Raw genomic sequence first — 11,680 nt, 5'->3', positions numbered from 1 at the left:
CCGATCCGAAACCGAAATTTTTCGGATCGGATCGGGTCGGATCGGGTTGGGTCGGATATTTTGCCCACCCCTATTTGGGGGTCCAATGCATCATAGTATGCTAGGTCCTGTATTATATAATCCTTTTGTAAACCACAATTGTAAGGCATTCTTATTCATGCAAGATTGTAGAAGAGAACTTTTTAATATATAAAAGTACTGATTTCACTTGCATAAAAGTACAGCATTTCTGCATCATTTAAGCAAAACACATACTAGTTCAATATTCAAATATTATACAAACAACCATACCTGCTGTGTTTTATTTATAGACAGGAGTAGCAACTTTTTTTATGAAAGGGTACAGTGGTAATCAAGTATTCATGGCTTTTGATTTTGGGATCTGATCACAATTGGTAGGCATCCATCCAATCATTTGCTTTTCATTGTCAAAAATAACTAATCTGTCTTGCATCGATATAGCTGTTAAGAAGGTAATAAATACAGTGGTTCAGCAGCATGATGATGGTATTAGTCTTTGCTTTAATATGTTCAAAGAACTATACAAAATCTCCAATACCTCCAATGACATTTAAATCCTGCAGCCCCACTTCAGCCCCATTCAGGATACCCAAGCAAACATTTCCTTTATTCTGAAAGAACAAATTGTTTATGTTTTCAATGGGAAGTGCTATTTCTAACCAAAATGATGACAATGAGAAAACAAACAAAAGATATGAGAATGATATTGTAGGTTGGACTTACTGATATTATCAGATATGCTTCAGGGGTTAATTCAAAAAGAGTTCTAGTTTTCCCATCAGTGAAGCTCAGGGCTAGGGTCCTGAAGCATTTCTTGACATCATGCACATTTTTGAAAGGTCTCCTGCCTTTCCAACAGAGTGGCAGCGTCTCATCCTCTGGTGCCTCTTTCAACGACTTTGCACTAAGTTCTTTCTTCATCTATAAGCATTTAAATTATCAATGTAAAACATCAGGTTTCATGAAGGTTTGACATTGGCAATTAATACCATTGAATCATATAACTTGTGACCAGTTAATTAGTTAAAAATTTCTTATCAACAAACAAATGAATCATAAATGATAAGGAAGGTTAATTTTTTGTTTTTTCAGACTCACTATAGATGTTAAAGTTTGATAAGTAACACGATTAAGGTAAGTATAAGAGCTCCCACTGTCAAAAACCACAGGTAGATTCTTTAAACCAGTAGTTTCCCCACCAAAAAAGAGTTCTGCAACTCCAGGTGAGTAGTATTTGCTGAAATCAAGAATTAGAGGAGGTAAAATGAGCAGAGGAACAACCAAAATATTGATAATAAGACTAATAAATTTGAACACTGGGGGTATGGGAGGGTCAATTACGTATAATCAGATGACATTGAAGTCCAAACTACTCGAGAAGAATCATAGAGGTCATCTCCAAAGAATAGAAATCCTCCACCCCCTCCACTTAAACAGTGTCCAACGACATTTCGTATTAACTTCTGGCTATGAAGCTGCGAAACAATGCTGGATTTCCCCTTGCCAAGGCCAAGTATCCCATCCAAGGGATGATAAGATGTACCTGGAACTTGATTATATCCACATCTGTAAACAAGGAAATAAATAGATATAGTATGAATTATGATGCACGGGGAAACAACTTCAAGTAAACATGATTTCTACTTGACTATTTCAAATGCTGTATCTAAAGGAAAAAGACATAATCAAATAAAAGGTTACTCTACTACTGCCTCTGAAGACATATTTTAATCTAAATGGTCCCATATTTTGTTAATTGTTCTCCCCGTCTGAAATAGATAAGGACTCTAACAAACTAAAATGGCCAATTCAAGTCATATTGGTCGCGGTAAGGAAATCATAGGTCACCATTTATCAAACTTCGTCGTATACACGTCAGACGTCAGTGGCAACATGATTTACAAAATCATTTAAAAGAACAAGGGCATAAGGAAACTATGAAAATCTTAGCTACCAACCCGAGGGCTAGACGAGGATTAAGTCGTTGGCCATTCGTATAGTTGAAGGCAAAAGCATCCTTGACAAGAACACCAAGAGACGAGCCGCCATCTGCATATTCAAGCTCATAGTCACATTGTGTAGGGTCTTCACAATTGTGGTGACCAGGTGCATGCAAGGATGCACAAATGGGGTCCTCAAAAGGCACAAGGTTATTGCTTGGTCTGTAAAGCGGATGAGGTGCCTACAATTACAGTAAAAAGCTTCTGCAGCTATATTCAATTCAGCACAATATATAATCATAATGGAAATTTCATGAAACAAGCTTGTAATGTCGATGCAAGTACCTCAACACACCGGACACATGGTGCATCACATTGGAGCCAAGTGAGATCACTACCAGTATCCAGATCAAGAAAGTAAGGTCTTGCTGGCTGTCCTATGTACATGGTAACATTATAGTATCTGCAAATTCAACCAAAAATGAAAAAGATGTAAATTGAGTTCCTAAATATCTCACTTTCAAAAAAACGAATATGACTTCTTTATGTTACATACCCAGTAGGATATACATTTCCACGGACTTGGAACAAAAGGGAAGAGCCTACATGATTGAACAACAATGAAGAGGAAGAGGATGAGGATGACGTCCTTACAGTTGGAAAACATAGATTTTCTCCATTGCAGCTGCTCTTCATCACTGAAAGATGTGGAAATGACAAAAGACACCAATACCAATGCCACCACCAAACCCACCTTCCCTTTTCCCATCTTTTTAGTTACTATATACTGTGTTTGATAAAATACCTCAGTGAATCAAAGACGGGTCTGGCGCTTTATGGTTTATTAAGGCATTTTAATAAGAACATCTTGTTTTCTAACTTTTTAGTTTATTTTAACTATAATAACACGATTAATATCCCATAAAAAAACATATTTAATAAATAGTAGTAATATAAACACATAATTAAAATCAAGTAAAAGGGAAATTCGATTATATCTGCAACTTATAAACATTGTTTTAAAATTAATACATTTTATACCGTACATGCACAAATAAATTTGATGCCTTTGGCAGCATAGTTTCTGCTCCAACTCAATCTACCAGGAACCTGTCATGATTAATATTTTTTTCAAAAAAAAAGAAAATAAACACAAATTACCCAAAAATAAGCAACAAAATAACGAATAAGTAAGCAAATCTCACAGGCTGGAAGTGGAAACTCCTGTCAGGCAACCTACAATTGACAGAAACAATCAAGAAAAGCAAAATTAAAAAATAAAAAATAAAACTGAAAATGAGTTTCAGAAACTATCAACTGAGAAAATTCCATGCCTGACGAATGCTTCGGAGGGGAGGGTAGAGCCAAATGGAAACATGCTTCCTTGCATTGCAATACAAAGCGATTTACAGAGTCGCTTATTAGATACAAGAGCTCGATGTCTCCTAATCTCTACATGCTGCAACTGAGAGCACGACGCCAGGTCCTTTTTTTTTAATTTTTTCAAAAAAAAATTCTATTTGGTAATTGTGCTGGGCGGGACGGGCTTGGAAAAAGCCTTGACCCAAGCCTTTGTTTTCAGAGATGGTTTGAGGCCCTTAAAAAAGCCTGTTCAAGAATATTAGGAATTTCAAAGATGGATTGTTTTAATTGAATTGCTATTAACTTTTTTTTTTCTTTTTTGGAACCCGAACAAATTCCAAGAAGCATTTTACACATAGGGCTTTCTCAATGTAATTTTTCCTTTTTTTTTTTAATTAGAAGTTAAAGGGGGTAGTAGGTGATATGGTTCGGTCCGGTCGGTTCGATTTTTATTGAACTAAGCTAAACGGAATAAACATAATTAAAATTATGAAATGAACCAAACCAAAATTGGTTTGGTTCTAATTGGGTTCGATTTTTTTTAATTTTTAAAATATTTATTTTTTTGGTTATCGAATTTTCAAGTCGATTTTTTATTTAATTAATTAAATTGATTATTTTTTTCTTGGTTTGTAAATTGGACCCAAATCGGGCAAACCGATGGTTAGGTTAGCTTTTTTGGAGCCACAATTTATGGGTAAGCAAAGTTCAAATCATTTTTTATCCTGTTTTATCATTGGAAATTTGAATTCAAGTAGCTTGCGAAATAAAAATGATTGAAAACCGCTCGGTCAAGCTTCTAAAGTGCACTTTCTTAATATTTGATTTGTTTTTTGTATTGTATTAATTACTACATTATAATTTTATAAAGAGTATTATTATTAAGTGATTATGTTTCTATGCAGGTCCAATTGAAAAATAAATTAAATTAAATTAAGACATTAATAAACTTATCTTAGCATAATTGTATACAAAATGATGATATAATTATCCATCATAGTGTAAAATAGTATAATGTAAATATTTAATGATAGAAATAAGACAAAGGACAGAGAAAGATGTTTGGGTAATAAAATAGGGTGAGCATAATAAGACTTTACTCAAAATCTCATTATGTTCACCTTGCTATTAGTTGGTAAAATTGGGCAACCATAATAAGGGTTCACTCAAATCCATAATAAGGCTTCACCATAAAGCACGAGACTGAAGAAAATAAGCAAGCAAGATTTAGGTGAGGAGACAATTAAATTGAGGATAGACCCAATCGAAGCCACCTTTTCATCCTCTCCAAAAATTCAAGGAGTGAACGTTATTTTCAAAACCCATTATTTCATAATCCAAGGGGAAGAGGGAGATGGGACTCTATCCTCAAATCCCACAATACCGTAAACCATGGGGAGGGATTTTGATCCCTAAAAGACTCCCAAGAGTGCCAACAGTTGGGGACTTATGAAAAATCTCTGTCCTCTCTCATTTTCTATATTATCTGGAGAGGTTTTAATTTTGAACTCACTTTCTTCCTCGTCCATCTATACCTCTCCTTATCTTTATCTTTATTTTTTCTTATTTAAAAGGGGAGAATTTCTTCTTACATTTTTTTTTTGTTCCTTCATTTTTTACACAAAACCATACACTTTATTTTTCTAGTATACCGTGAAACTGAATTGAGCGTCGAAGGGTTAATGCCAAAAAAACTTCCAGCGCCCTTGAATGTTTTTGTGGCTGCACGTGTTAGCCAAAGTTCAATTCGTAGTCACCAATTTTTTTCAAACTTTTGGAAACAGGCAAAACCACTTCCCTATATAAATAAATTCAAATGCTAGCGTTAAGATCTGATTGATAGCTCATACACTGATACAACCAAATTTTGGTGTCAACAAAAGAAAAAGACAAGGTGATGATGATGAACTTTTAATTGTAATTTCAGTTTCCAAAACAAGAACCATTAAGATTATATGATTAAGCGTCACTTTTATTTCCCTTTAATATGGTTAACTTTTAATGCATGATGATCGATTAGTTGATAAATACATTACATGCTATTCTTAACGTTTTACATTTCTAATATAATCCTTAAATTTTTTTGGGTAAAAAATCTAAAGATCAAGCCAAGCACAAGCTTTTTATTGTAATCTCGAGTCCAGGCTTCGGCTCTATTCTGGCCCTAAAACAAATGGTCAGGGCCCAAGCTTGTGGGCTAGGCCAGCCTGGCCACTTTGCTCATCCTAATTATTTTTTAAGAAATTCAAAGAAAAAAGTTTGAATAATTTAATAATTAAGTCTTCCTTAATTTTTTATTTAAATCTTTTGACCATATTTAAAAATTAAAGTTATTTTAAAAAGTTCAGTTTGACTATTTTTTTCTTACAACATAAAATAAAAATTTATTATAATGGCATAATAATTTAGTATTTATTTTGTGACTAGATAATCTAATATTTTTAAATTGGGTCACAGGCAAAACAAAAGAACACCAAATAAGAATTGTAAATTGAAAATCAAAAGAGTCACAAATCCTTTGTTAAAATAAAAATCTTTGGACATATCAAATCGCTCCACTATAAATACTTGTTTAAAATGTTGGGGGGGGGGGGGGGGGACCTTAAGATTTTCGAGGTAAGATAATTGAATAATTAAGTAGTCCAACGACACCCTTTCTTGTTGGCCTAATCAAATTTATATATTTCAACAATAATTAGAATCGATTACTAAATCTTGCAAAGGGCTTGTTTGTTTTTAGGTTAGAAATGTCTTAAATTGACTTTGTTTAAGAGGTTTTGATACCTTAACTTGTTTGTTGTGTAATTGAAGTTTTATTGTAAGACATTTTTATCTAAATAAAAAAATAAAATTTCCTAACTTTTATTGAATGATAAAATGTCTGAATGAAAAATTAATTTTTTTTTCTCACAAATACCCTCATTAAATATACTTATTTTCTACCCATCTATTATGTAAAACCTAATAACCCTTTGATTTTTTTTTCTATATATCCAAAAGAATTTTTTAATTAACTATAATATATTTTGGATGTCATATTAGAATTTCTCTTGACCTCAACTTTTACTTGGTATTAAATACTTAATATACTTTGAATTTGAATTTTAGGCAAATACTTTTATTATTAGATATAAATTTTTTTATGTATAAATATTATGTTAAATTTTAACCAATAATGTTATCATAATTATTTTCATAAATTATTTATCAAATGCTTACCTTATAAATATTTATAACATATAAAAACTATTGTTCTACATAGCTTACCACTTTTAAATTCCATATATATATAGCACTTTTAAGGTCAGAAGTGTAAAAGTAATAGATTTAAGATATTTTGGGTTTATGAAAATAAATAATTTACTACTTACACTCAAACATCAAAAAATAAAAAAATAAATTTATTATTAGATATATGTATGCAAACCTATGTAGACCACATTCAGACCCATTCAGTTTTTTTTTTTTTTAAAGAACAAACACGACATAAGTTTCAAGAAAAGTAATTGATAGTTGAAGCTATTTGAACCCATAAGTTTCCTCTCTAATCCCTCTTATTAGGGCACAACTACAATACATGCATGTATGTGATACATGCAAGCAATAAAAAAAATTTAAAAAACATTATTCAAACACTTAAAAAAAAATGGGAGCAACCGGTTTTTGCCACCGGTTGCCCCTTAAATGAATTAAATAATAGTAAATATAATAATATTCAAATATAATAAATAAAATAATCATTATTTTAATATTAAAAGACACATAACAATAAAAAATCATTTTTATAATAATAAAAATCGAGTTTCAAGTTTAATGGTTCTGGTATCAAGTTCATGGTCCTGGTTTCATATTTATTGGTCCATTAATTGGATGATTTTTATGGTTGCAAGTTAATGATCTGAGGTTTCAAGTTCATTGCTCTATATTTCAAGTTCCTTTAGTTTCAAGTTTAATGGTGTAGGCATCATGTTAATGGTCATAGTTTCATGTTTATTGATCCATTAATTGGATGATTTTCATGTTTGCAAGTTAATGATCTCCGGTTTCATGTTCATTGCACCACGTTTCAAGTTCCTTTGGTTTCAAGTTTAATGATGTAGGCATCAAGTTAATAGTCATGGTTTCATATTTATTGGTCCATTAATTGGATGAGTTTCATGGTTGCAAGTTAATGATCTCAAGTTTCATGTTCATTACCTTATGTTTCAAGTTCATTTGGTTTCAAGTTTAATGGTCATGGTTTTATGTTTATTGGTCCAATAATTGGATGATTTTCATGGTTACAAGTTAATGATATCCGATTTCATGTTCATTGCACCAAGTTTCAAGTTCTTTTGTTTTCAAGTTTAATGGCGTAGACATCAAGTTAATGGTCCTTATTTCATGTTTACTGGTCCATTAATTGGATGATTTTCGTGATTGCAAGTTAATGACATCAGATTTTATCTCCATTGCCCTAAGTTTCAAGTTCCTTTGATTTCAAGTTTAATGGTTCCAGTATCAAGTTAATGGTCTTGGTTTCATATTTATTGGTCCATTAATTTGATGATTTTCCTGGTTGCAAGTTAATGACCTCAGATTTCATGTTCATTGTCCTAAGTTTCAAGTTCCTTTGGTTTCAAGTTTAATGGTTTCGGTATTAAGTTAATAGTATTAGTTTCATGTTTACTGGTCCATTAATTATATGAGTTTCATGATTGCAAGTTAATGATCTCAGATTTCATGTTCATTGCCCTAAGTTTCAAGTTCATTTGGTTTCAAGTTTAATGGTTCCTGTATCAAGTTGATGGTCTTGGTTTCATGTTTATTGGTCCATTAATTAGATGATTTTCATGGTCGCAAGTTAATGATTGCAGGTTTCATGTTCATTATACTAAGTTTCAAGTTCATTTGGTTTCAAGTTTAATGATCCCGACATCAAGTTAAGGGTCTTGGTTTCATGTTTATTGGTCCATTAATTGGATTATTTTTATGATTGCAAGTTAATGATATCAAATTTCATATTCATTACTCGAAGTTTCAAGTTCTTTTGGTTTCAAATTTAATGGTCCAAGTATCAAAATAATCTTCCTGATCTAGTTTCATGTTTATTAATTCATTAACCGATTCTATAGGTTTCAGGTTTTGCAAAAAAAAAAAAAAAATTTATTATTTAAATTCATCTCATCTGTTGGATTCATTATTTGAATCCAATGGCCATTTTTCCTGCATGTATCAGATACATGCAGGTATTGTAGCATCAGCCCTCTCATTAATTTAGGTTTTTACTTTCAAAATAATTTTTGATAAAATTACTTAATAACCCTACTTCTCTTTCTCTCATAATTCTTCAATTTCACAGTAGATAATTCAAACTTTCCCTTTCAATTTCAAATAAACATTGATGTTTAGTTCTCAACTTCTCAAAATCATATTCATAATTGCTGTTACAAACTGGGACTTAAAAAACCTATCTGAAAGAAAGAATATCAATTATTTTTTACCAGCCATGAAAATTATAAAAGTTTCTTTGGGTTTTATATTTGCCCTTGAAGCAACTTTTGGATTCTTAATTTAACGTTGGACTTATATATAAATAATTATATATTAGAAACTGTTATATAAGATTAGACCCAATTAAAAATAATCTTTTAAGATTTTTAGTAATAAGGGTCTTATTACTGACATAGTGTGGGCTTTTTGTTTGATTTTTTTATTCAAAAAAAAGAATATGGATAAAATTTAAATTAATTTTTTAACCTTCTACTTAATTTAAAATTTAAATTAGAATAATCAATTAAATAAAACTGACTGAAAATAAAATTAATTGAAACCCACTCAGTCATATTGCAAAGAGGCGGACGTTTGTTTGGTGTTGCAATGATACTCCCACGAACTGCCATCCATAAAAGGATAACAACAACATATCATAGTCTGATCTTCTCATTGGGTAAAAAAAAAAAATCATAATCTGATTGATACATGTTAGTCGGTCAACACTGACAGCTCGTGGGGAGATCGAGGAAACTTCCAAGAAATTCGGCGAGCGCACGTTCATTTCACTTGGACCTGCTTTCTTTATCAAGTTGTTGATCTTGAATCCTTGATCATATGATGCCTTTGAATCTCGCTTCCCCTACTGATTGTGACCTTTTCCTTATCTTTTTCCCTTATTCAATCTTTAAAACAGTCTATTTGGATAGACCTTTCCAAAGACGGCGCCTGATTTTATAAATTACAAATTGCACTTTGAAGGCCAGATGCAGTAAAAAAAAAACTTCTTTTTTTTTTTTTAAATATATGGGTTTAGCTAATGGGTTTTAAGCGATCAGATACTGTTAACAGAATGTTATGTTCACATTATTTTTTTTTCAAAAAAAAAAAATCCATTAAATATAATGTAGGCTTAGAGGCCTAGAGCATCTCCAAAAAACTCTATAAATTTTATTCTTTAAATATCTATTTACTTACCTATGTGGTAAATAAAAAAATAAAAAAATATGATATTCTTCAAAAGACTTTTCAAATAAAAATAACTTAATATAATTTTAATTAAATAATTATTTTTTTAAAAAAAAGTCAATAACAATTAAAATATTTCTCTCTTTTTCTCTAATAAAAAATAATAAAATATAAATTGAAGAGCGAGAAATCAATTCTCTAAATTTAAAGAGAGAGAATAATTTTTTATTTAAAAAATCTTAATTAAAATATTTTTTAAAGTCTTAAATATTAAAGTGATTTTTTAAATAATTAATAAAATTTTATTTAAAGAGTCTTTTGGTGATGTTGTTACTCGTAGCCGCAGCTAATCGAATACTTGACAAGAAGTCAAAGCAGTTTCAAAAGCAAAATGATCCCATTTGCCAACTTGCATGAAATTAAAAAGTAAAAAGTAGCAGGTGTCTTGTTGGTTTAATTCAGGCCAGATAATTCATTACATGTCGGCAATTCTTATCTATTCAGTAATGATCCACGTCATATAACACTCTCCTATTCTTCTATTCAGACAACTTCTTAGACACTGGCTTCACAACTTTGCTCCCCCGGGCTTCACTTTCCGTGTTCAATTCTTTGTCGAGTGATTTTTACTAGTTTTCATATGAAATTAAGGCTAATGCTAAGTTACATGTATGTACCTTACACCCCTCTCACATGAATAGTGAATGATGTGGGTTCACTCACTATTCATGTGAGAGGATTGTAAGATACATGCATGTAATTTAGAGGGATCCTGAAATTAAATATGTGATGACTGGTACGCGTTATTCGCATTCTTTCACCCACACACTTCCCTGGCTTAACAAGATTTCCAAATCATACTAACGTGCATTCCACGTAACCAATGAAACAAATCTTAAAAAGATTAGTACACATCAAGTAAAGTCTAATGATTAAATATCCACTCAGTTGTTGTCGGACTTAAGTTGTTACAATTAATATTGAAGTTGATGTGTAATTTTATTGCGTTATATATCTTTTGATCCTTATTATGACGCAAGATAAAGTGAAATAATATAATATTTTATGATGCTAGTGAAAAAGTATTTGAATTAGTGTATAAGTCCTGATATTTTCTAATTAGTGAACGAATTTTAAATTATTAAGTCTAAAAATAAAATTATGACAGATTGTATACTCAAAAATTTTCATAGATGCATTTTAAGTTATAAAACCTAATTACAAAATCATCATAGGTATATGCCCAGAATAAAAATAAATTCTTTGACTAATCAAATTGAAATCGGAACTTTTCAATCAAAGAAAAAGTCTCCTCACGCACATGCATTTTTTCACAAATTAGATATTTCAGACTCTTGACTTTTATTAATGTTTTGGACACGGCCCAAAATTTCATGAGCTACAGAAAGACAGTAGAGTTGCAGTCAGAGCTCACGTCAAATAGGGGACAACATGGCCCACGCAAACCCGATGTCACCAACCAAAATTTCTGATTAATCGGGTGCATGTGCGATCGTTGACACAGAATCACTCACACTGTTCAGATGACGTCTGTTTCCGTACGTGGGCGAGCATTGAACATGACGTATTATTCAAATCACACGATTGAAAAAGGTTTTGCGATCGCCTCCGGCTGACTTCACCGTAACGACTCTGGAGTCGCCAGTCATCGCACACTGCCTGGCTGCTTGCTGCCCAAGAAAATGCATTGGCCATAATGTAATCACGTTTGCAAATTACTAGAAAAAGTAACGGGAAGGATTGCTAGTTTTCTCTTATTAAAATTAATATATATTATTTATCCTCTATCATTTTTGTAATATTCAGAAACTCCTTTGTTATAAAAACTTAAGAGAAAAGAAGTGTAAATAGTTCATTTATTTGGTATTTTATTTTAGGAATATAAGATAATAGTT

The 11,680-nt window shown here is 31.4% G+C and overlaps 1 protein-coding gene across 3 annotated transcripts; it reads right to left on the bottom strand.

The window, feature by feature from the left end:
- Nucleotides 1–214: 214 nt before the first annotated feature.
- LOC18042558 (aspartic proteinase Asp1) lies at nt 215–3,458 on the bottom strand. Of its 3 annotated transcripts, none has more exons than XM_024183222.1 (11): nt 3,296–3,458; nt 3,167–3,197; nt 3,008–3,071; nt 2,518–2,659; nt 2,307–2,424; nt 1,980–2,203; nt 1,363–1,587; nt 1,120–1,174; nt 745–942; nt 560–632; nt 215–462 (listed from the first exon to the last, which is right to left on the bottom strand). In XM_024183222.1, exons 1-11 carry the CDS (start codon nt 3,349–3,351, stop codon nt 353–355), a joined length of 1,296 nt encoding a protein of 431 aa, XP_024038990.1. In that variant the 5' UTR covers nt 3,352–3,458; the 3' UTR covers nt 215–352. The 3 variants fall into 3 exon arrangements, with proteins under 3 accessions (XP_024038990.1, XP_024038989.1, XP_024038991.1); XM_024183221.1 differs by having other exon boundaries at nt 216–462; nt 1,120–1,258; XM_024183223.1 differs by having other exon boundaries at nt 217–462; nt 1,120–1,258; nt 2,518–2,563.
- Between the last annotated feature and the right edge of the window lie 8,222 nt (nt 3,459–11,680).

Source organism: Citrus clementina, unplaced genomic scaffold (assembly GCF_000493195.1).
Source record: "Citrus clementina cultivar Clemenules unplaced genomic scaffold, Citrus_clementina_v1.0 scaffold_5, whole genome shotgun sequence".
Taxonomy (NCBI): domain Eukaryota; kingdom Viridiplantae; phylum Streptophyta; class Magnoliopsida; order Sapindales; family Rutaceae; genus Citrus; species Citrus x clementina.
Note: the sequence above shows the minus strand (reverse complement) of the source record. Positions and strands in the feature narration are given on the sequence as shown.